The sequence below is a fragment of the Lithobates pipiens genome, unplaced genomic scaffold, assembly GCF_037356315.1.
Source record: "Lithobates pipiens isolate NorthernLeopardFrog02 unplaced genomic scaffold, aLitPip1_a1.2 Scaffold_16, whole genome shotgun sequence".
Lineage (NCBI taxonomy): Eukaryota > Metazoa > Chordata > Amphibia > Anura > Ranidae > Lithobates > Lithobates pipiens.
The window spans coordinates 568,081,431-568,107,791 of record NW_027507748.1 but is presented as its reverse complement, the minus strand read 5'-3'; the positions used below and the strand labels follow the sequence as shown (position 1 = coordinate 568,107,791).

The 26,361-nt window shown below is 42.4% G+C and overlaps 1 protein-coding gene across 1 annotated transcript in view; it reads right to left on the bottom strand.

Annotated features, from left to right (window-relative positions):
• Positions 1–9,752: 9,752 nt before the first annotated feature.
• DAZAP2 (DAZ associated protein 2) overlaps positions 9,753–26,361 on the bottom strand; it is a 39,691-nt gene continuing 23,082 nt past the window's right edge. Inside the window, exons 2-4 of the mRNA XM_077483685.1 lie at positions 16,024–16,145; positions 15,576–15,818; positions 9,753–10,888 (exon numbers count right to left, since the gene is read on the bottom strand). Coding sequence (XP_077339811.1) covers positions 10,760–10,888; positions 15,576–15,818; positions 16,024–16,145 — 494 coding nt within the window. The 3' untranslated portion in view covers positions 9,753–10,759. The remainder of the gene's footprint in view (positions 10,889–15,575; positions 15,819–16,023; positions 16,146–26,361) is intronic.

Here is a 26,361-nt window from a genome sequence, read left to right as displayed (position 1 = left end):
ACTGTATAAATGACAATGGTCCCAAAAATGTCTGATGTGTTCTCCATAATAAAAATCGCTGATCCCCATGACTAGTTAAAATTATTAATAAAAATGCCATAAAACTATCCCCTATTTTGTAAACGCTATAACTTTTGCACCAACCAATTAATCGCTTATTGCGATTTTTTTTTACCATAAATATGTAGAAGAATACATATCGGCCTAAACGGAGGAAAAAAAAATGTTTTTTTATATATTTTTTGGGCATATTTATTATAGCAAAAAGTAAAAATAATGCATTTTTTTCAAAATTATCTATTTTTTTTTGTTTATAGCTCAAAAAATAAAAACCGCAGAGGTGATCAAATACCACCAAAATAAAGCTCTATTTGTGGGAGAAAAAATACATAAATTTTGTTTGGGAGCCACGTCGCAGAACTGCGCAATGGTCAGTTAAAGCGACGCAGTGCCGAATCGCAAAAAGTGCTCTGGTCTTAAGCCAGAAAAATGGTCCGGGGCTTAAGTGGTTAAGTGGAGAATATGTATGGAACCAGGCAACTAGCAGGTTTGGAGGGATCTGCAAGGGCAACTTACATCTTCCTCAGTACTTGTTTCCGTTGAAGCACAGCTCCTTTTATCAATACACTCCTAAAGTTAAAATTAATGTCTACAAGATTTGACATTGTTAAAGCGGTAGTAAGGTCACCTAAACAAACCTTAAAAATGGACCCCCTGCAGCATTAAATCATAATGCACTGCATACTAGCACATTATGACAAACTTATCTGCAAACAAAACCTTCCAGTGTTGCACTGTCTCAGCTTCCATCTTCACCCGGTTTTACTTCCGGGTTCTGTATCTTCGGCCGCTTGAATGACCAGGCCACAGGTGACTTCACTCCTGTGCTGCTTCTGGTCCCTGCGTCCTCTCTTTCCAGGATGTTTGCTATGTACGGCGGGACCCTTTGTGGCAAGACCGTAGGATATTAAGATTCCTCTCAACATGCACACAGAAGTAACATTGCCACGACACAAAAAGCAGGCTGTCAATGTAGTCTGAGCTGTGCATGCTATCACTGAGACCGAATTTTACTACCGCCTTTAACATTTAAAGAATCATTGTTTAACTTGCTATCTCCAGTGTTATGCATATACTTGCTAGAGGTCAACCAATATAGTTCTTTTTTTTTCCAAGGTCGATGTAGATGTTTCAGCTGCCTTTCAGGTCGAGTCTGTAGATTTAAAACTTTTCATTTTTACACTGTCCTTTTACATTTTTTTAAATCCCTTTTATTGCTCACAAGGAATGTAAACATCCCTTGTGACAGTAATAGGCAGTGTCAGGTACTCTTTATAGAGGGATCTGGGGTCTATGCTTCCCCAAACCCCTCCTTTGCACTTGAAAGTATTAAAAACTTTAAGATCTGCATTTTTTTAATACTTTCTATTTTTTAAATCTGGCGCCTTTAGGATGCCAGTAATCCAGAAATGCTTCTGGGTTACTAGATCCTCAGCTTTGTTTGTGTCTTCAGCCAGCCGGCGGATGTGCTGGCTGGTTGCTCTGGACTCCCAGTGGGGCATTAGACCCAGGTGGAAGGGGAGACGTCCCCTCTCGCTTGTAATAACAGGCGAGAGGCTGCTGAGCCACATCGGTTATTACAAGAAAGCTGACAATCCTCTTTAAAGTACAGTAGCTGGGTGATGCCTACAGTTGCAGGCATCATCCCGGTACAACCCCTTGAAGCAAATAGATACATTTTCTGTAAGTTTGTGAACGATGCTTAAAAAAAATAAAAACAATTATAATATCGGTCGACCCCTAATATGTGCGCTTTGGGGGCAGGTGGGGTTTAAAGTCTAGTGGCTACAAATTTGCATTCGTAAAGAATGTTTTCTATGTGCTGACAGCACAAGATGTCCTGAGCAGCTCTCGATACATACTTGGAATCTAAAGCTTCGGATTATGTGACCACTGTGACAGCTAATCACAGTGATCAACAGATTTGAAAGGCCACCTCTCAGCATTTAGAGCCTCCTAATATCCTTTCACACAAGTGCTGAACTGCTTTCACACCACAGGTTTACTAAAAGTCTTAATTCACTATTATAAAATGTAATGCTTCCAGTTTAATAGTAATGTTTATTAAATACTGGAGCAGATATAAAAATCTCATGCTTCTAATGACAATCGGATCTTATCCTTTCATTTCCAACATTCACTATGGAAATGTAATGGGTAACAGACTCCTCTGCTTAAATTTTTACAAACAGGCTATTTGATTCAGTGTCTTCCCATGACTGTGCTGCTGTTTCATGAAAAATACAAAAAGAATAGTAACACATATTGCAGATTTTCATCCATGAGGTTTATTTCAGCTCATCAGTTTATTCAAATCTTCAAAATATTTTTTACACTCTACATTTGTTTTGAGTAAATATATAAAAAAAAAAATCCACATGTGCACCACAGTGTATTAAAGACACAGACTGTTAAATGCCCTTTAGCACATCAGTCAAAACAACAGCTAAACACAAGGTATAGAGTGACTAAGTCTTTCTTGAAGACAGGTGCAGCCTGTAGTATGAAAGAATGCAAGCTTCATTCATGTACATGGAGAATGAACAAAAACAAAAAAAAAAATCTGTGTTGCTTTTGAGCAGCAAAAAAAAATATAAACCATTCCTCAGATCTTTGGAACAATAGGGACCTGTATGAGTAAAGGGCCTGAACGATCAACACATTTACAAGAAACTGAAAGTAAGTTTTCTAATTTATACAACCACCAAACTAGATTGAGCTCTATTGTAAAGTTAATCATATTGGTGACTTGAGGGTAAGATCTCCATTCCCTCATAAAGCATGTGTTAATACATCCAGCCTAAGTTGGCTTTGCAAGCAGATACAGTCATATGTGCAAAGCTTGTAGATTAACTGGATCCCTAAAGGGTCTCTTAATGTAAAGGGGCACAAACATCACAGATTTTTAAGTATTTACAATATTTATGGTCCAAAAGGAGGTAATATCAAAAACGGCGGAGGTGCATCATACTGGCTGACGTGTAACAGACCCTATTTTTAAAAAGGGGATATTATACATTATGTATCATCGCTGGAGAAATGTCTATAGCAAATAGGTCTGCATTCAATGCAAAAGACCAATACAGTCTAAGCAATTGATAAATCCACGTGCTATGCTTAGGTATACCTCCAAAAAGGGGTGCATTTCAGGTCTCGTTTGCCCTTTAAAGTGGTTGTAAACCCTTACAACACACTTTGACCTACAGGTAAGCCTAGATTAAGGCTTACCTGTAGGTCGAAGAAATATCTCCTGAACCTACACAGTTTAGGAGAGATTTGCTGAAAGACAGGCACCGCTGTCTACGGCGCATGCGCCGTAGACAGCGGCGCGCAGGCGCAGTGAGAGCGGCACCGTCAACGACGAAGATGCCACGCGTGCCGGCTCCCGTGCGCACACGCAGGAGTGGCGGCTTCTCTGAATGACAGCGGCGGAGCAGCGAGACCCCACCGAGAAGATGGATGCGCCGGACTACAGGGGACAGCGGTGACATCGCTGGCTCTTGTGTCAGGTAAGTGACACATAATGGACTACTATGCGATGCATAGTAGTCCATTATAATTTGCCTTTGCAGGGAATCAAAGAGGGTTTACTTCCTCTTTAAACTTGCTTTCTCTATGTACATAAAAGGTTTAATCCTAATTTGTCTGAGCACCAGACAAAAAGCTGTGTCAGTGACAAAGGCTGGCGCCCATTTTAGTCAAGCCATGGATTTCTTACATATAAAGCTGCAGTAATCTACCTCAAAACAAGCACTTGTGCAATTTTACATGCAAGTTCACTTTTTATGCTAACAAAAATAGTGATAGACTTTTTTTTTTTTTTTAACTACCAAACAATTTATAATTCTGTCTAGTTACTTGTGTGATTTACTAGGCTCTGCCAGACTGTACAGCTACAGCGACCTCAGTGTACCTGTGTTCACCTGCCTGGCTGTGCAATGTGGGAGGGGAGTGTAAATCATATGATTAATTGCACTGACGTACTAATCCTTTGACACCTTAAGCTATAAACATACTGTATGCACTTCAACATTTTATTTACCCGCTTGCCTAGAAATTAAATATGTTAAAGTTGGATTAATCCTTGGTTCCCTGATCCCTTAAGTAGTGAGATTTCAAAGCTGACAAGTTCACTATAAGGCTTAAAACTGAGTTCTACACAAAAATGGAACGTCCGCATTTTGGAACCCCCCCCCCATACAGGTATCTTGCTCCCATTTCGGGGCATAGATACCTGCGTCACCCACGGGTATCTACGCTACTTCCTGCCCCTCCCGCTGTCTTCTGGGAGACATACAGGTCCCAGTAGACAGCAGGGACCAGTGTGAATTGCGCATGCGCATTAGGGAACCAGGAAGTGAAGTCGCAAGGCTTCACTTCCTGATTCCCTTGCCGAAGATGGCAGCAGCAGCACCTGTGAGCTGAGGGACAGATCAGCTTTTTTCTCAAAATAGCCGAAAATGAAAAACGCCTGTAACCGAAACGCGAGTTATCAGATTTGGAAGCGTTTAGCACTTGAAATGCTTCCAAACTCAGTGACTGAACTCATTTTTTTTGCTTTCCCAAAAAAAGGCCTCTAAACTCAACTGCCTAGAAACTACTATAAACGATCCTGTGCACATGTACTGATAAGATAACAGAGGAGCGTTCAGGAGCAGTTGAAAAAAATGCCCAACTGCTCCCAAACGTCAGTTTAGCAGCAGCAGTGTACATGAGGCCTTAGTGAGCTTATTCTTTAAGAAATCTCCTCCCCCACCCCTCCCCAAGTGCCATGTTAAATACCTATCTTACTTCCCATTCCAGTGATCTGCATTGTTTGACTCTGCCCATTACCACATAGTATTTCTTACAAAAACATCCCCACCTTCCCAGCGCTTTTTGCATGCCAGGGCCCCCATTCATTCCTTTGGGAGGATGGTATTCTAGCCATCGCATGGAATTTGTTTATTTAGCTGGATGTAGTGGTTTTACTCATGGTGGCTGGAATAAGGACCATCAATAGGAATGAATACGGCCATGGAGCGCACACACACACACACACACACACACACACACACACACACACACACACACACACACACACACACACACACACACACACACGGAAAAAAGGCTGTGCGGTGCTGAAAAGTAGACAGCAATAGGTGGATAGGTAGGCATTTCACATGGCACTCTGCACCCAGAGGTGGTGGTGGGGGGATTTATTGAAGGACAAGGGCGCATGAACTTGTCCTTTAGGTTTCGGATAGAGTAGGCAAACTTTACATCGGTCAAATTTACATTACTGCAAGCAACATTGGTAATTGGACAGCTGTCACCTTAACTGAAAGTGAGAAGAAATACATAATTTGACTCGTCTCCAAATATGTTTTAAGTAAAAAAATAAAATAAAAAAATAAAAAGAAGAAAAAAAAATAAAAAAACAGGTTATTTTCTCTCACTGCCTGTTGTGTCTCCAGGTCTAAAAGAAATTTTCTACGAAGGCCATCTCCATGAAAATGGAAAGTTCCACCCTTGCAATGCAAAAGTTTCATGGGGGAGCTAAGCGTTATATTGTTTAAGGTTATATTTAAGGTTCCTAGGTTAGACTAAAAATTAAAGTTTGGGTCAGGTTAAATGTTAATAGACATCATGTTTAATAAAGATGTCCTTTAATAAATCTCCCCCCACACCAATAAATGCAAACCATTTGGGAAAAAAAAAATAAAAATTACCTTACTCACAGATTAAGCAATATTTTGCTTAATAAGGTTCTGGCTGGCTCCTCCTACAACCCATGCCCCTCAAAACTTAATTGAACCCAACTGGTGAGCAATACTCCATTGTATTCATGGAGGTCACTTTGAGTATGGCTACTCTGAGAAATTAATGGTAGCTACAGAGCAAATTTGCATTATAAAGAAGAGCCTCCCAAGACCTTTTCAGAGTAAAGATTGCCGAATCAGGAAGGAAGATATTACAGGTCAGCTGCATTCACCAGGATGGAGGGGGGGGCGATATGACAAAAAGCAACTTCACCAAAAGGTAAAGTTATCTTTAATGTATTCGTTTTTAAACAGGTTGTCAGGTGTTAAGAGTTGATTTTAGGAGCTAAGGATTATGGTGAGGTAGTGGGCTTTAAAGTGACACTAAACTCACATTTTTGTGTAAAATAAATCTGACATGTTCAAATATAAGTAGAATGCACCTTCTATTTCTCACTTTCTATTTTTTGCGTCATTCTCAGACTTCCTGTTGTAGGGTGGTTATGTTCATTCTCCATGTCCTTGTGTATGTGAATGTAGTCACCCTTTCCTTTTTGCCCATGAAGTAGACTACACATCTACATGCAGACACATTCAGTTCTATGGGAACTGTAGTATGCATAGAGTGGAGCATGTGTCCAGAAATAAAGATAGGGGCGCTCAGGGCAAAAAAGAAAAGCCTGAAAACAATGGTAGGAGACTTTTTCCTTTAGAAACTGGACCATGGTACGCTTAATGTTTTAGATCAATTTATGTAAAAAAAAATTGAGTTTAGAGTTACTTTAAATCTTAGGGTCAGCTTAAGTGTTAATAGGTTCCCCCCCCCCCCCACATTTTCAGCACCACAAACTCCCGAAAGAAACACTTTCACCCTGTTCCTAGCACCAATATTTAATGTCCTAAATGACGTGTTCAACTTGGTCCTGCAGTTCAACTGGATGCCAAAGGCTTCATTAATGTCTTGTTCACAAATTGTGCAGAGACCCATGCTTTTCTGCACTGGATCAACTTTATGCTAGGGCACACTACAACACAGCTGGAAGGTGTGGTGTGCGTCTGTAAAATGCAGACAAGTAGCAATTTTACTGCAGCACACTGGAAGGTGCCACATATCACTGCACCATGCTACCGTGAGAAGACTATGAATGAAAAGTCACTTTGTGTGAAGAAAAAAAAAAAAAGTTAAATATGGTGCACTGAAAACACTGGCCCTAAACTTACAGCATGCAGTGCTGTGTGAACAAGCCCTAAATCTCCCTCATGAACACGGCAAAAGTGGCATACAAAACAAACTAAAGTCAAGCAAAAGAGACAGAGGGGGGAGTTTCTTTACAGATTCATATAAACCCCTTTACACATATAGTATTCCTATTCATATAAAGGAAGTGATTTTTAGGTCCCTTTCACACCACATCGTCCATAGCGTGGGCGGTAAAGCGTTACTATTTTTGCGGCGCATTTCGGCCGCTGGCAGGGTGCTTTTACCCCCCGCTAGCAGCCCGAGAAAGGGTTAATAGCGGTGTTTTGCCGGCGGTATTACAGCGCTGCCCCATTGATTTCAATGGGGAGCAGAGGTGAAGGAGCGGTAAACACACCGCTCCAAAGAAGCTGCTGGCAGGACTTTTCCCTGACGTCATGCCAGCGCACCTCTGTAGCGTGACACACTGCAAACAATGGTGCAGCTTTTTTTTTAGGGCGGATTGCAGGCACTATTTCTAACGCTATAGTGCCTGCAAAACGCCCTGGTGTGAAAGGGGTCTTACTGTAATTTAAAGCACACCTCTTATATGGTCATAATAAGCAAGGTAACTCACCAGCGCAGCATTGGAGCCTCCTGAATAGCAAACACAAGTACCAGTCACATACATGCAAATACTATCACATACAAGTATTTACATAAGGACAGACTTCCCCTACGTGTAACAGTACTTGCCTCTGGCTACGGGTAGCTCAGACACCTAGCACTGCATTGTGGGGTGAAAAGAAAGAAAGCTTGCCCCTTACTCAGGAATTCAGGCTTTTCAAGGTGCTACCTCGGCATGCTGAGAAGACCAAGATGTGGCACCAGAGGATGCATCTGTAGGGTTATTTTGTACTTTAATGAAAAAAAATAAAAATACAGAGTCCCTTTTATGATCAACATTTTGCAAATACAGTACAAATTTTTTGAGGCCCTTTTAAAAATTGATAAACTCTCACGTTACAAGCATTCAATATGCCTTAAAAAGTACAACACATTAAACACAAGCATATTCATTAAAACTACATACATTTAACTTTATTGCATTCAGAGTGTAATGCTTATGTTGACCCGTCCAGGCAATGAAAAAGTAACATTGGGAAGACAGGAAAGCATATGTAAATGTATAAGGAGCAGGAGTTATGTATCGCAAATGAATTAAAATGATTGCTAAACAAAATCTTTCTGCATTAATTTTACTCCTTCATAGTGCACAAAGATTTATTAAATTAAAGGTAGCCTACATGATTTTTTTGCTCCTTGAACTCAGAATCTGCTTTACATTAATGAACAAATCACATTTTATAAAGCAAAGTAGGTGTGGTTAATCTGTGGCTGCCTGGTAGCTGTGGAATTGCAAGTCTTGCAGCCAGAGGTTACATAAAGCTCACAATTAAATAAGGTAAATATATGAAAATAATCTTTTTTGCTCTGTAGTTAACCAACCCGATATTTCCTGTTCCCCAAAAAAAAAAAAAAAATACGCATTAGAGTCACTTAGTTTGACACCTTCAAAACGTGAGCAGACACCCCCAGCTAAATAATCTCTGGGAGAAAAACTGATTGGCCCAGGTGAACTTTTCTGCTGATTGCGATTACTGTATTTCCCCTAAATTAAAGGATAAGTTTACTTTAAAAAAATAAATAAAAAATAGTAAGTAAATGCATTTCTTTTTTTTCTTTTTTTTTTAAGGTGCCTGGAGAGCATTTTACCTGCGATTAACAGATAGCTGAAGCCAAGCAGGTCTGCAGACTGTCATGTGAGCTGTCTGCCCATACATCCTACAGGCAGGCAGTTTTATACCAATAAGAATCAATGAACTACCACAGTGCTCAACAGCACAGTGGTAGTTTATTGAGAACTACAAGCCAGCAACTGCAAAGGCTGTGGTAGCTGTAGTCCAATCATTCTCAGAACACTGTGAATAAATGACATGGCTGGGCAGGAGGAGCCCTGCACGACCATGTTTTCTTTAGATTGTGGCAACGAGCAGGGGGAGAATATCACCCGTTTGATGCCAAAACAGGGGATCATCTTGAATATGGGTGTAACATGTTACAAAAGATGAACTTATCCTTTAAGCATTTGCTTGGTAAATGAAAACAGTGCTTACTGTAAATGATACATGTGTGCATACATTGATTAGGGGAATGCCTGTTTGATGATCATTAAATGACCATGGCTAGCAAGATGTGATCATATTCACGGGTAGCTGAAACTCTCACCCTGGGCCATCTGTGCAAACAGGGTTTGAAAGCATACACTATACATGTGTATTCTAAAGTGGCTTTGGGTATCGGCACTCACTGACATTTTTGTTTGTTATGCCAAATATAACAAAACCCTAGCATGCAGCATCCTGCACTGAACTGTTTGAGTATAGATACAATATGCTTGACACATGCTAATGGACATTTCACACATTGTGTATGAGAGCGCAGCAGCAAAGGGTGCCTGAAAGGTGTTCGTACTAAAAAGCGGTATTACTTCCTCACAACAACCAGATTCAAACCTGCCTGACTAGCGATTGTGGGCAGATTATGCCAATTCTTAGCACTGACATTTGATATGTAAGGCGCTGTTCCCATAACTTTTTTTTTTTTACAGCTTTGACTGGGAAAATAAGTTACAAAACCCAGTTATTAAGTGACAGTGCAAATTCTCAGAAACCAGTAGTCTGCTGGCAAAAAAACATTCCAAATAATAATTTATTCTCAAATTACCTTTTTATTATTTAAAAATTGAATAAAGGATTAAAGCACCTCTTTGCATTTTTTATTGATCATCCTTCAACTCTTCACATATGAAACATGCAGCATTACATTACTCTTGCTTTGACGCATACAAATGTTTCCAAAAGGTAGTTTACTCCTTGGCAACCAGTACAGAAATGTACTTTAAACAGTGACATTAACTTTGTCAAAAAAAAAAAACACTGTGCCAGTGCGAACAATTACACCCAGAGACTACATCTGGTCATCACATCTTCTATAAAGGAATACTGAGACCTGACTCGGATACATATTGTATGCGGACAGTTATCCACATGTTCCTTTCGAAAAGATGCTCTAACACGTACTAAGTGAAGTACTACTGCAAAATATCAGTATCCTCAAGAGTTCAATATCTGTGATGATGCTGTACTGGAGTACTGTCCGTTCTTGTCAGCACTAGCACAAGGAATTTAGATTTAACAAAAAATGCTTACAGAATTTAAAATAGATGTACCAGTATTAAAGAACACTCTTCATATATGTGCACAATATTTACTTTTTGCCCTTTATGTAGCTATTATGTCCCATTAACAGGAATCTTCCAGCCCGAGTCAACAATCTGACAAGACCTCAGGTTATCTTGAAGAACGCCTGTTCACTTACAATAAAAAGATGAAGGTATGTGCAGGAGGTAGGAAGTGGTATAAAGGGGATGCTAAGCTTTAACTGTATATATATATTTTGTATTTTATTTTACTTTACTTTAAAGGACCTCCTTTTCCTATAACAGGAGTACAGAAAGCACCGAGCAGACATCCCACTTCAACTTGTGTCTAAACATCCTGTATTCTATCTTGGGTTAATATTCTAAAGCAGAACGTTGTGGGAAGTGCTCACGCAGTGAGATGTCATTCGTTGTATAAAAGAGTTAGCCCGCTTTATTTAGAATTTTTTTTTTTGCCGCTTCTTTATGCCCCCCTTCCGTGCCTCAGAATCCTTCTCACCACATGGTGTAACCTCCGTCCGAGCCACCCATGAAGTAATTGCCTTTTCTTTGTGTAACCACAACATTGGCACCTTGCATGGCTGCCAGCTGGGCTGCATTTGGAGGGCAGCCAGGTGGTGGTGGCTAAAAAAAAGAAAAGAGAAAAAAAAACATGAAAAATGCTTCTGAACAGGTTTACAACGAATGTGATTTACACAGGAATAAGAATAGGACAACTGTCTCTTCTGCTGTTATTTAATATGTCATTTACACACTACAGCATCTCTTGGTGAAAGGACCACACTTTTTTTGTGAAAACTCTAGGAAGAAGAGAAACACACAACTGTTTTTGCAAAACCCTCATAGAAATCCATGTGGCACTACTGCACAGGCACAGACATGGAAATCTTGTAGTACTGGACGTAAACAAATAGCAGAACCGCGGCTGTTGGATCAAAGTAAAAATGCATTTGCTGAAGGGGAGGGGTAAGTTAGGTTAGGTCAAGGGAAGGAGGCAAGGGGTTCTTAAAAGGTGCACTTATCTTTAAAATGGTTTTTAACCACTTGACAACCAGAGTCATACCGATACGTCACTGGAGTTGGAGTAGTTACACCGGGATAATGCCTGCAGCCGTACGCATCATCCAGGTATCGTTTTTCTTTTCAGCCGGCGGTAATCTTTCTGGCAAAAGCAATCCTAGAGGCTACTTAGCAGCTGAATTGCTTTTAAAAGAAGAGGGAAGGGAGACCCGAGTGTTCAGTTGTTCAATTCTTAACGGCTCTGATCAGCCCTATGGCCTAGGAAACCAGAAGCAATAACCATTTCATCACTTCCGGTTTCATTGGATGTACACAAAGCCTTAGTGGTTTGAAAAAGGCATCGGATCATACCAATCTTGGTATGACCTGAAGCTTTCAAGGGTAGAGGAGAGATCTGGGGACTGATTGAGTACCTGTGGATGCCTGTTGCTATCGCAGGGTATAATTTTAGTACCAGTGATGCAAAAAAAATTGGGCTAACTTTACTGTTTTTTTTTTTTTTTTTTAAGCATGAAACTGTCTTTTCTGAAAAAAACGTGTTCGAAAAATCTGTGCAAGATAAAATGTTGCAACAACCGCCATTGTATTCTCTAGGGTCTTTGCTAAAAAAACATATATAATGGTTTGGGGGTTCTATGTAATTTTCTAGCAAAAAAAAATTATGAATTTTACATGTAGGAGAGAAATGTCAGAATTGGCCTGGATGTGAAGTGGTTAAATAAATCCAGCTGAGATATGCTTGCAACAAAAGAGCTACAGTATCTCACAAAAGGGAGTCTATTCCTCAGATTTTTGTAAATATTTTTATATATCTTTATTTGACAACACTCAAGAAATGACACTTTGCTACAATGTAAAGTAGTGAGTGTACAGCTTGTATAACAATGTAAATTTGCTGTCCCCTCAAAATAACGCAACAGTACACCCCTAAGTGAAAATTTCCAAATTGGGCCCAAAGTGTCAATATTGGGTGTGGCCATCATTTTCCAGCACTGCCATAACCCTCTTGGGCATGGAGTTTCACAGGTTGCCACTGGAGTCCTCTTCCACTCCTCCATGACGACATCACGGAGCTGGTGGATGTTAGAGACCTTGCGCTCCTCCACCTTCCATTTGAGGATGCCGCACAGATGCCCAATGGGGTTTAGGTCTGGAGTTATGCTTGGCCATGACCTTTACCCTCAGCTTCTTTAGCAAGGCAGTGGTCGTCTTGGAGCTGTGTTTGGGGTCTTTATGTGGGAAAACTGCCCTGCGGCCCAGTCTCAGAAAGGAGGGGTATCATGCTCTGCTTCACTATGTCACAGTTCATGTTGGCATTCATGGTTCCCTCAATGAACTTTAGTTCCCCAGTGCTGGCAACACTCATGCAACCTCAGACCATGACACTACCACCACCATGCTTGACTGTAGGCAAGACACATTTGTCTTTGTACTCCTCCCTAAGGATGAGCTCAGGAGTGTTCGCAACCCGCTTGTGCAGAGCCTGCCAGGAAGTCGACAATGCACAGCGCTAATCACAGGCAGCGAGACATTTATGATCTCTGCAGCTCAGGAAAATGTCTCACTGCCTGCGATTAGCACTGTGCAGCGCCGACTTCCTGGCGACTCTGCACGTGCGGGTTGAGAACACGTTTGAGCTCATTCTTACTCCTCACCTGGCTGCTGCCACACACGCTTGACACCATCTGAACCAAATAAGGTTATATTGGTCTCACATCACAGGACATGGTTCCAGTAATCTATGTCCTTAGTCTGCTTGTCTTCAGCAAACTGTTTGTGGGCTTTCTTGTGCATCATCTTAAACCGCTCCTGGACCAGCCGCCGCAGTTTTACTGCGGCAGGTTGGCTCCCCTTTGCAAAACAACGTTACCTTGCGTCGATTCGCCTTTTGGCCACTGGGGTGTGTGCTTGCGGCTCGCTGCCGGAGCAAGTGCCCTGCAGGCACGGTGACCGTCGGGCACCCGCGACTGCTCATTCTCTTAGGGGAGAAGAGACCGATCGTGTGTTCATACGGATTATGAACACCGATCTGTCATCTCTCCTAGTCAGTCCCATCCCCCCCCCCCCCCGAGTTAGAACACAGTGAGGGAACACATTGACCATCCCCTAGTGTCAACTCCTTCACTGCCAGTGACATGTATACAGTAATCAGTGCATTTTTATAGCACTGATCGCTGTATAATTGTCACTGGTCCCAAAAATGTGTCAAAAGTGTGTGTCCGCCGCAATATCACAGTCCTGATAAGAAAAAATAAACAAATAGCCGATCACCACCATTACTAGTAAAAAAATAAATAAAAATGCCATAAATCTATGCCCTATTTTGTAGGCGCTATAACTTTTGCGTAAACCAATCAATATACGTGTATTGCAATTTTTTTTACCAAAAATATGTCGAAGAATACATATTGGCCTAAACTGAGGAAAAAATTAGTTTGTTTATTTTTAAAAATTGGGATATTATAGCAAAATTTAAAAGATAGTGTTTTTTTTCAAAATTGCCTCTTTTCTTAATAGCGCAAAAAATAAAAACCAGAGATGATCAAATACCACCAAAAAAAAACCTCCATTTGTGGGAAAAAAGGATGTTGATTGTTTGGGTACAGCATTGCATGACCGCGCAACTGTCTGTTAAATCGATGCAGTGCCGAATCGCAAAAAATGGCCTGGTCATTGAGCAGCCAAATCCTTCGGGGCTGAAGTGGTTAAAAGAGGCTTCCTTCTGGGATAACAGCAATGCTGACCAATTTGAGCACTGACAAGCTACCCCCCCCCCCCCCCCCCCTCAACCTCTGCAGCAATGCTGGCAGCACTCATAGGTCTATTTCCCAAAGACAACCTCTGGATATGACGCTGAACACGTACGCGCACCTTCTTTGGTCAAGGTCTGTTCTGAGTGGAACCTGCCCTGTTAAACCACTGAGTTCTTTGCTATGAGGTGCCATGTTGAACTTCCAGTGACCAGTAAGAGAGTGAAAGCAATAACACCAAATTTAAACACACTGGAGACCTTGTAACACTAAATGAGTCACATGACATCGGGGAGGGAAATGGCTAATTGGGTCCAATTTGGACATTTTCCCTTAGGGGTGCACTCACTTTTGTTGCCAGCGGTTTAAACATGAATAGATGTTTGTTGCGTTATTTTGAAGGGATAGCAAATTTACACTGTTATACAGGCTGTACACTCCCTTTTGTGAGATACTGTATATTCACCTTTCTGGCAGTCCATGTTTAAACCTTCATTGCTGGACTCCCCACAAAAAAATAAAAAAATCTCCCACTCCTGATGTGAATAGGGATACCACGTGCATGCATTACTTTCTGTTTTAACCATAGTAGGTCCCTGAAACAATAGTGCACGTTTAGCGGTCAATTTGTCATATTGCAGAAGCACTGCAAGATCAGTCCTGCTACCAGATGTAGAAAATTAGAGATGTCAAAGGATTATATTAAATGAAGATGAATTTGAGGGATACAGTGGTTTTATTAAAATTAAATGCAGTTAAAAAAAATTCTTATGTACACTTTAAACACTTTTATAAACTATGTTAAAAGGGGTTGTAAAGTCAAAAGTTTTTTTTTTATCTGAATGCATTCTATGCATTAGGATACAAATCTTTCTGTGTGCAGCGGCCCCCCTAATACTTACCCATGTCCCATTTATGTCCATGAGTGTCTCGACGATCCCAGACGCTCCCTCCTGATTGGCAGAGACAGTAGCGGTGCCACTGGCTCCTGCTGCTATCAAATTCGGCTAGCAAATCAGGAGGAGAAAAGGGCCGGGCTGAGGCTCTGTGGCTGAATGGACACAGTGAGCTATGACTCGGGTGCCCATATATAAACTTCTTGCTGTGGGGGCACTCAACAGGAGGGGCCAGGAGCACAAAAGGGGAACCCAAGAAGAGGAGGATCTGGGCTGCTCTCTGCAAATCCACTGCACAGAGCAGGTAAGCATAACTTTTTTTTTTTCAATAAAAACAACAAACGAGACTTTACAATCACTTTAAATAGTAAGAAGTCCCATGGATCCCAACGCTAGTTCACAGAGCAGGAGTAGCAGCCTATTTGCCCTAGAAGGACTATTTACAACTAGTTACAGTACATGCAAGACATATGCCCCTCAATTTTCAGAAATTTTAAGCTTTCGGTGGTAACCACAGACAAAAAAAAAATGGTTTAATTTCTGTGCTAATAAGACTTTTTTGCTTTGGTTAAGAGAAGGATTGTAGCATTCTACTAGCGGTATTGGCAACAGAAAAGTAAACAAACAGTAAAAGAGAATACTTACGGGCACAGATGCACTACTTCCAGCACCGAACCTTGCGCCTGCATCAAACCCACCTTCCACAAGGACTGTAGAGCCATGGGGATACATAGGTCCAATTGGGTAGTAAGCCAGGGGAACAGAGGAAGCCATTTGTGCTACTGGCATCGTTTGAGGCATTGGCACATACATGGAGGTTCCAGGGTAGGGGGCAGAGAGAGTTGGCATATTAGGAGCAGGTTGGTGAACATACCCTTGGCGATAAAGCTGCAGAAAAATAGAAATTAGTAAAAAAATTAAAAAAAAGCGATCACAGTGATAAATTGTATTTCCAGAACTCCTTAACCCAAGTAAGTATGTCACAGATTTCCTGGAATTGTGAGGAAAACATTTTATACAGTAATTTCATTCACAATCAATTCTCCACCTACAAATACATCTGTGGTCCCAATAAAGTGATGTGTTACGTTACCTCAGAATAGGCAGGAGGAGCATCTGTGTAGGGAGGAGCTTGTGGAAGATGCATGGCTTGTGGATAGACAGACTGTGGATTGGGAGTCTGGGTTGGATAGGCTGGGGCTGAAGGGTACTGGCCTGTAGAGGAAAAGCAAGGACAGATATATAGGTAAACATGATGTTATGACTGGTGTTAGTGAACTTTCAGTCATATATTAAAAGCATGCCATTGGGTATTTTCATAGATCAAGCACCTTACACAATTCAAAAATGTGCACAATTAGCCCATCAGCCTTCTGAAACAAGTACAGGAGCCATCTTCTAATTGGCATTTTTATATGATCGGAAAAGGATAAAAAAAACACACACACACACACACACACACACACACCTCAAAGCCAGCAAATATGTTCCTTTAAAAGCAGGTTAAAAAATAAGTAAATAATAAAAAGGTTAAAGCCAGTGTAAACCTCAACGATTTACCAGTTTCCCATTTTTTTTTTTTAAATAAATGGCATTGAATCCTCAAACATATCAAGGTTGTTTCCCAGTGTTTTCATTTGCATTCTGCCTACTAACACATGTGCAGTGAATGCTGCATTAAAGGTATGCTTCCATTGCCAGTGTGCTTATGCCATCTCCCAACTGAACTTTCAAGCCCTCAAATGACTGGCATCATGGATTTATCACAAGTACAGCATCATGGCAATTCTAAATCTAAAATAGAGGCTATGATGGTGCCATCTTTGGCTGCAAAAGTATTGCAAGGAGGGTTGAGTTCCACTTTAGGATACAGTGGTCACTGTATAGGTATGTTTGCTACATGACTCTCGAGAACCGTCCTTCCCTGCATCAGGGTTGCCCATGAAGAAACTCGGCCTTCACAAAATGTATTCAAAGCACAGAGCCGACCATGCCTTAAAAATGCCATCCACTGGTTTAGCTTAGGGGTCTGTGGGACAAATCCAGCCCACTGCAAGATTTTATCTGGTTCTCTAATGTAAAGGGTGACTCTGATAGGGAGACTTTCATTAAGGGAAAACTCTAATATAAGGGGAACTTTGATGGGGACTCTATTGTTCGGTGTCATATAAAGTTGATTACACAAAAAAAAAATACCCCAATTAAAATATTTAATTTAATTTTAATTTGAACTGTTCATATATAAAAACTGATTTTTTTTTTTTTGGCCCGTGAGCACTTCTATTGAGTGACAACCGCAGCACGACTTTGCTGCCACCTTCAGGTGATTGGACACTGCCAAAAGAAAGATGGGAATCCTTGCCCAGGCATAACCCACACTAGCTCAAACACATCTTCAGTTTTGTAGCAAGCCATGAACAACAAAAGGAAAAAATAAATAAAAAATGGTGGGATCCCCCATGTCCTGTAATGTACTTAAAGACCCTGGCAATGCAATTAAAGTCAATGATCGTAAAGAAGACTGAAACAAACAAAAAAACAAAAAAACACTGACGAGTTTATGTCAGAGAACCATGCTCTACTGGGCCAGGGCAGTGCAAACAAAATCACTGGAATCCTTTCCAAGTGTGTCCTGTAAGGCAGGCAAGGTAGAAGGTATTGCAGAAGAAAGGCATAAATTAAATAGAACTGTCCCCATGATGTCACCAGAGCACCCATCACAAATGCTTGAGAATGCCTGGTCCTGGATATGTATCTATCCAGCTTTACATTGAATCAAAATGCTAGAAGATCCACATCCAGCATTCCCTATCTCCAACAGAGTACCTTAAAACAGTGTTAATTTTGGCAGCAAATTTCGATTTAGTTTTAGGACTAAAATGGCATTTTAGTTTTAGTCCCATGTTAGTATTCTGCAGTCTTCTTAGTAAATAAAGGAACCAAGGGAGGGATTTTTGCGGTGCGTGTAGACAACTTAATACAAATAGAGAAATGAAAAATAACAAAAAAATTATAAAAACAAATTGATTTATTACAATGTGTTTAAAATAGCACACACTGGTGTATTGAATTTATTTACCAATTATATATCTTTAATCGGGATGAGGTGCCTTATCTTATGGGTGTTTATGGTAGCTAGAACCAAACTTTAAAAAATTCTGCAGTCTTCTGTTTTAGTCATAGTCTTTGACTAAAATGCCATTTTTAGTTTTAGCCCCATTTTAGTCATCGTATATTATTAGACTAAAATATCCAGTACATTTTAGTCAAATAAAATTGAATGTGTTTAAATTGTAACGCATTATTTAAAGCGGAATTACGCCATTTTTTTTTTTTTAAAGTCAGCAGCTACAAATACTGAAGCTGCTGACTTTTAAAATATGGACACTTACCTGTCCAGGGCGCCCACGATGTCGGCACCCAAAGCTGATCTGTCCCTCAGCTGTCGGATGCTGCCGCCGCCATCCTCGGTAGGGGAATCAGGAAGAGAAGCCTTGCGGCTTTCACTTTCTGGTTCCCTGCTGCGCATACGCGACTCACACTGCGCTATCCTACTGCTGCTTTCTAGGACCCGTGTGTATCGCAGAATACAGCAGGGGGGGGTGGCATAGATACATTTTTGGGTGGAACTCCGCTTTAAGCATTAACTTCTAGAACTTCCAAACTCATATACCAGTAATGCTGCACAGTGCTCTTAAGGTGGCCAGAGGAGGCCTGTAAAGCTGCAGATTTCTCTGGATGGTGGTCAGAGGAGGCCTGTAAAGCTGCAGATTGCTCTGGACGGTGGTCTGAGGATTCCTGTAATGCTGCAGCGTGCTGGATGGTGGTGGTCCGAGGGATGGCCTGTAGTCCACAGTGCCCTGGATGTCACAGGCAGTGGTCAGAGGAGGCCTGTTGCACAGTGTGCTCTAGACAGATGGTGGTCTGAGGGGAGGGGAGGCCGCCTGTCATTGTAATAGACCACAACTGTTATTACTGTACACTGCCACAGTCTGCTCTGGGTGCCTGGCGGTGTAGTCATCTCGTCAGGAGTCGGGAGACCTGTGCTGCATAGTAATGCTCTCACTTTCAGGTCTCCGGCAGTCATCTCGTCACAGTGCACTTGCTTACTGAGAGTGGATTGCAGAAGCAGGTGGAGCTCCGCGAAAACCGGAAGTTAGTTCGTGAGGGTAAACGTCAAATTCTAATTTTTTCGATCTGATTTTCGTCAGTGGGCGAAAATGTGCTGTACTTTTCATTTTCATCACTGTAAAAAATGTCGCTGACAAAATCTTTGACGAAATTCACACCACATGAACACCTCTGTGTAAAGAACCTATTCCCCTGGATTCAGTGATTGACAGCCAAGGAACTCTGCTTGCCACTTTGGTACTTCGTAAATGTGTATAGGGACAGCATAGGAATAAGCAGTGCGACTTCCAGTTCCGCCTGATAGTTGTATGCCACTGCTATGACATTTTGACACTGGACTCTCATCCATAGACCCAACCCAAGTGTGCCAAACAATACGTCAGAGCCAAATTTCCCTTAGTTCAGGGAAGTTGCAACTGCATTCTTTTGCCCCATGCTGCCAAGACATTCAGTTGAAAGGTCCTGGACAGAAACTGGGTAAAGGGTATTTGAAGTAGGCAACCATCCTCCCCAGAACCCCCATGCAGACACGTATCAAGGAATGTGATAAAGCTCAAAATTAATTCCATGTGAGCTTACAGCAACAGACATTTGTCTTGGGGGTAGGAGTACTTTCCACTGGACTGCGTTCAAGATCAGGCCCAAATATTCCAGTCACTGAGATGGAATCAAGGCCGACTTTGGAAGTTCAGGATCCACCTAAAAACTCACCTCTAACAATCTGCACTGTTTAAGTCACACTGAATTTCAGGAGTAAAAGCAGACTGCTCCCTTAAAAGAAGGCTGTCCAGGTATCCCACAACCAAAATACCCTGGGTACGCCGGAGACACAAGTCCAGGTACCCGGAGAACACTGTGGGAGTCATGGAGAGGGGGGTGGTGATACAAATTGAAAATTTTAGCCCTCCACTGCAAAATGCGGGAACTGTTGGCATGGGCGTCCGCAGAACTTTTTTCAAGGGGGGGGCATAATTTTAGGGTCACCCATGCGCCGCCCCTTTTCGACAATGTCAGCATCAGATTATCATGGTCAGAGACTGCAGACTTAGTACAATCCCTAGGATAGGTAATGGATAATGGCCAACAGGCCCTCTTACCAGACCCAGCGAAACAACACCAGTGATCCCTCTGGCTGGAAGATCGCTCACGCGCCACGGGGGCGACTCTGGTCAGTAGTGTAGCATGTATGTACCCTGGCAGTGACTCAGTCTTTCTCTCTCTGGTGGTGCTGGGCAGCATGGCTCTCTCTGGTGGTGCTGGACAGCTTGGCTCTCTCTGGTGGCGCTGGGCAGCGTGGCTCTCTCTCTCTGGCTTCTGCCCAGCACAATCCTTGTTCTTTTTCCTGTAGCACCCTCTCCCTCAGCTTTTTTCTCAGGCTACAGTCTCTCAATCTCTCGATCAAGCTGTATCCTCCTCCCTGTGGAAAATGGGGCCACCAATCTTTGGGAATACATGTCCTATGATTCTCTCCTCTCATAGTCTCTTTTGATTGTCCCTCAGTTATGGCCAATAGGGAAGGAACAGAGCGGGCAGGAACAGTTATGGCCAATAGGGAAGGAACAGAGCGGGCAGGAAGCTGGGCGAGGAACCTGGTGAGAGCCGTCGTCTCTTCTCCCTGACAGGAGAAAGGAGGGGGTGACCGGGGTAAACCTGATAGCACCGCTGCTGAGTTATCTGCTGGACTGAGCACGGAAAAGAGCCTGCAGTCACACTACACTGATAGGGGGGCTTGGCAGAACCTTGATGGTGTTACCCCACTGGCGGGTTGCACATGGGTGTGGGCTGCCCGCACCCCGATAGGGATGGAACTGTGTTGAATTTAAGATCTCATCCCTGATTCCAGGGGGGGCACTTGACCCCCCTTGCCCCTACCTGCGGACGCCCATGACCGTTGGTGAGATCGGGAAATTGTGATATGTAGATAACCTGGATATTTATGCCAGAACGTTCCATGGGATGAAGAAAGGCGACCACCAAATGGACAGATTACATGCAGAACCACAGAGTCCTTTGAGAGCCAAAATGAGACAAACATCTCCATTTGACAAGGGAACCGTGAGCAGGTGTGAGTAGAAATCATGACACTTTTTTCTGTCTGAGGCCAGAGAAAGTCCTCCCTGTCAGAGCAGGCAACTGAATGCCAGAAAAAAAGGCTGTCATCTTTTGCAGATTTAAAGGAACATTTGGGAGCATAAAGTGTGTGTGAGGTGGTGCTTTGAAATTCTAGCTTGTAACCCTGAGCCACTCAATTGTCGTCAATCACCCTGTACCATATGTCCACGAAGGCCAGCAATTGTACCCTCACCCAAGTAAGTGGGGGCACTCCAGGCTTTGAGGGTTTTGAAGTCTGGGGCTTTTTTGGAACTGGGATTGGAGCTTAGACTTAGAACCTGAGGCCTGTGGTTGATGAAAGGAATGCTTCTAGGAAGAAGACAACATGTTTTTGCACAATAGATTTTGCCTTCTTAAGGGATAACAAGGTATTCTTACCCAGTTACATTTTAGAGGCAATCATTCAAAGAAGAGTTGAACAAACATCCTCCCTGAAAGCGTAATCACTTAACGTTATTGAAAGGCAGCCCTGCCAACCGACACTTTCATCATAGGATCCCTTGCATGTGCACAGATAAAACGTCCAAACGATAAAGATGTTGAATGGAGTCCTTTAACCTAAATTCACACATATATCACAGCCAAAACGTGCTAACGAGTTAATAATCATGTGGGATGACTGAAAGCTGACAGTACATCATGAGAGAGGAGCTCCTCCTCCGTAGCTGGATGCTGACATCATCCTGGCAAAGCATTCTGAAGATTTTGGCATGGCAAAGATGCCAGAATTAAAAGGAGAAACTAAGCATACATAGATAGAGGTCATCTGCTTAGATAATGAAAAGGTAAAAGCTTTTTTTTTTTTTTTTTTAGAACTATACTACTATGGATTGAATGTATGCATGATGCTCTTTCATATGTGGAAAAGTTTGTAGAAACTTTAACTGCCAGTGCAATTACTAATGGCAACCAAGACGTTTAACGCCATCTCTGGGCACAACTTGTACTTAAACTAAGGTTTCAAATATTGGCAGATGCTGGTGGACTGAAGTCTTGATCTATGCATCTCTCTGATACTTGAGAGACACCAAGAAAATTCAGATAGTATTTGGACAGGGAGAGTGGACAAAGTAAAATTGAAAGCGGTTGTTATGTTTACATTTTTTTTTGTATATTAAAATAAACTGGTTTATACTTACCCACTCAATGCAAGGGTATTGCACAGAACAGTCCCTACCACCTCTTTTAGGGGTTCCTCTGCTCCTCCCCTTGTGTGTGTGCCCTCGTAGCAAGCCACATGCTATGGGAGCACAAGTGTGGGGGCACTCCCAAGCTGGGCTGTGAGCATCTATAGACACATGTAGCTTGGCCCCACCCCCTCTTCACATGATCTGACCAACAGCGGTAATAACCAAAGGCTCCCTGTGCTCTCTGTAAAGCCTGAGAGAGCAGGAAGAAGGGAGAGAAGACCTGCAGCCAGGCACCGTGCTGGATCGATAGAGGAGTAAGGTAAGTGTTAGGAAGGGGGAGGGAGCAAACAGTGTAAGGTTTTTTGTGTTCTTAATGTCGAGAAGGCATTAAAGAGAAACTATACTCAATTCGGCTGGAGCGATGCAGCATCCTGGAGCTCCATGCCCAGCCCCTGGCATCTTCAACAAAACAAAACAGAGTGCTCCTCATCTGGGAGCCACTACCTCCAAACCGCCTCAGAACTTGCGGTAACAAATGCAACAGTGCATTTACTTAAAAAGATACTGTTTTTACCAAAAACCCCCCCCAGGTGAGAGCCCCGGTCTATGGCACACACACCGCTCAGAAGCCCATGCAGCATCCCCCACAGGGAAGGGGGGAGGGAAGATAGGGAGGTGAGGGACCCCCGAATCGACCTCCCAGGGAATGCCCCACTGCTCAGCCCCACCGAGGCAGGGAGAGCTGTACTTACCAGTGCAGAAGAGCTGGGAGACATTCCATCACAATCCCACTCTCCAATCAGTACGGGGTGGCTGCTGGCCTGGCAGTGACACAGACATCAGTAGCCCGGTCATATGTGCGCCCTGGGGCATTACGCCCACCGGCTGCCCCTGGAGCTGGGGGCATGTCATGGCCGACCTATCGCGGAGCTCTGGTCTTCACACGATCGCTGGCCAGGCTGGGGTGAGAAGGATAAGGGTATCCAGCCTGTCACCCAGCCGGCTGTTGATAGCAGATCACAGGATCTTTAATCTTGCGCAAAAAGCAAAACGTCTGCAGAAAATTCCTAGGTCCTTCTCCTTCACTAGGCAGAAAAAAAAAACCTAAGGCTGCAGTAGCAGGCTGAGGGGTTGTTACCTAAGGGACCGCCCCCTTGGGCGGAACTAGAAAGTTCTAGTTTTATTATAACGTTTTAACATATTCTGCCTAGTCCACTCCTGAAGGTGCTGTAACAACCCGATGGTCTAAGAAAGGAGCTGTGTCAGTCGGTGAACGTAAGAGAAAAAAAAGTTTACTACCACTTGAAGGTGAAAGACCTTTAACGTTTAGAATTAATTTAAAGATTTGGGGGGGTTTGAGTTCCATCTCACAGCAACTAGGTTATATATGCTTTGTGCAGGTTTTCAGCTCAGTTAATGAGCAACTAGCTTCTTATATTTTTTTAAATAACCATCTTTATTTTCTTTTCAAAATATCTAGGAAGAAACACTTTGTTTATTATGCAACAATAGGAGGTAGCTGTTTACTTCTTGTTAATTTTGCCTGCAACACCTGTACAGCATATTAATGCAAGCCAGTTGAGAGTAGCGTGCATAGAAACTTGATCAATCCCCCAAGGCTTCCCTTCAGGCAGCACAGAGGGCCTATGTGCTGCTTGGCAAAGAACCATCCAGCAAGGATTCCACATCTCAGGTCAGAAACAGAACAAAAAATTATTAGAAAATGCTGCGTCAGCCTTTCTGCCAAGGAATAGAACTGATATATACACACATTTTGCACTGTTTGAAACCTATGGTGCTAAAGAAACCAGTAGTCAGAGATGTTTCTGCAGTATGACGTAGCACAGTCACGCCATTCTGCAATATCAGCCCTTCTTAATGCTGTACAAACCTAACCAAGAGCACAAGATGTATGGAGCTCAGGAAGGGAATGAAATGACTGAACTGGGCAAACACTTGACTGGCATTCTGCCTGTTTTTTTTTTTTCTGCCTGTGTTAACTAAGGACAAGCACATTGCAAATACAAAACAGACAACCCAGCAAGTTAAAGCAAGAAAACTTGAATGATTTCTGCAGCAAGGTGTTCATATAACAAGATGAAAGAAGGTTTGTGAATTCTTATAGGCTACAATTCAAAAAACAAAATCTATTGCTAATAGGCTCAGTTCACACCAGCACGTTACGTTGACGTGTGCTTTGTGAAAATGGAACATGCTGCATTTAAACAGTGCAACACATTATGACACATCACAGTTCCCTGCAATGCACATTCTTCGGTCCGTTTGGAAAAAAAATAAAAGTTGACTTTTAATAAAAAGACACTTATCTGTCCAGGGATCCTGCACTGTCCTCACCCAGGAGGTTTTTTCACCAGGGTTTGAGTCCCCTGCACCATGTTTACTGTGAGAAGCTGGCTGCCCTTTGTGAATGGACCCACAAGCCTCCAGGGACCAAACGTGTTCTAGAAGATTGCTGACAGAGAAGAATAAGGTATGAACTTCTGCTCAGATAGGCGATCTAACAGAAGTGGGAGCTGGTACCTGCTGAAACAAGTTACTACTCCAAAAAAATAATTAAATAAATCACACCCCTCCAAAACAGAGATGATGGGCCAAGGTGGAACTATACAGGTGAAGTTCCGTTTTTAAAAAGGAAGAAAAAAAAAATAATTGTAAAACATTTTGGCTCCTGCTGTGAACAAAAAAATCCTGTACATCAAGGAAACAATACCCGTCAACGCAATACACTACAAAATAGATGTCAACAGGTTAACTCAAGTGTATTTAATGTGCATCAGTGTGCTAAATGTAGTTTCTGCGATGCAAATCTAGCCTTACTGTCAATTCCTAGATTCTGAGGTTAAAGGATCAGGAAACGTACAAGATCAAAAGTGAAGTACCATCTAGATCTTTCAGGTCTAAGATTGTCAAAGGGAGCAATCAGTCATGTTACAAGTTCTGTATAAGGCTTATACACATCTGCCTTCTTTGGTCATTCTTTAGATGCTTTCTAAAGCTATAGAAAGCAGACTTGACATATCATCGCTATTCTCAGTGTAGAGCAAGGTATAAAGCGAGCACTTACAAAGCTTCCAGCAAACTCCAAGTACCTTACTTTAAGCTGTTGCATCACATTTCAGCCCCAGTTTGGAAATGTTAAGCACTGCTCCAAAAGTTAATTTAATTTTCTTTAAACTGAACCCAATTTGACCTATACCAATTTAAAAAGGTGACACATGCTACAATGCAGATCCCTAGATATGCCTAAAACTCTATTATTCTTCAGATAAATTCATTTGCCTGCATGGAACCCTTTAGACCAGGTTGGAAAAGGGGTCTGCTCAAACTGACATCAAACCCTGCACTGCCTCTGGTATAAGCTATGCCCTTGTCATTCAAATGTCAAATGCCAGCACTTCAGTTTGAAGAGATTTTAGCCTTTATCAGCTGAATGATAGGAGGTGGGGCATAGCACCAAGTGGGGTTGTGGATTATTTAAACTTTGGAATAAGGGACCCAAGGACAGCCTTAGCCTAGGTTCCGATAATCTTCAGAATGATCCCTGTAGAGCTTAACATAAGTGTCTGAAGGCAGAAGAAGCCCAAGGGCAGCCTATGCCTAGGTTCCAAGAAGCTCTACAGAGATCATTCTGAAGGCAAAAAGGGCCCAAGGGCAGCCTTGGCCTAGGTACCAATAAGCTCTACTCCAATTTCTGGATGAAAAGCTGAATTACACACATGCACACACACCTTCAAGCAGTGTTTGAGTGGGACTCTCATGAGGAAGGGTGCACACTGCTGCAGGTGAAGCCTAGAGGTGCCTGCACATACCTGAAGCAGTCACCCGCCCATGGTCATTCTTTCAAGCAAAGCTTTGACACTTCTGAGTTACATGTTTTGGGGCAGGGACTCAAAAATATTGACGTCAGGGGCGTGGCCTGGTCTGACTGGAAGATGGACGCTTAATCCCCGCGCTCCCGCTACCTCACGACAAAGCTATCTGTTTACCGGAGGTTGCCGTCTCTTTTCACGCCTTATCTAATGGGGACTGCCTCGAGA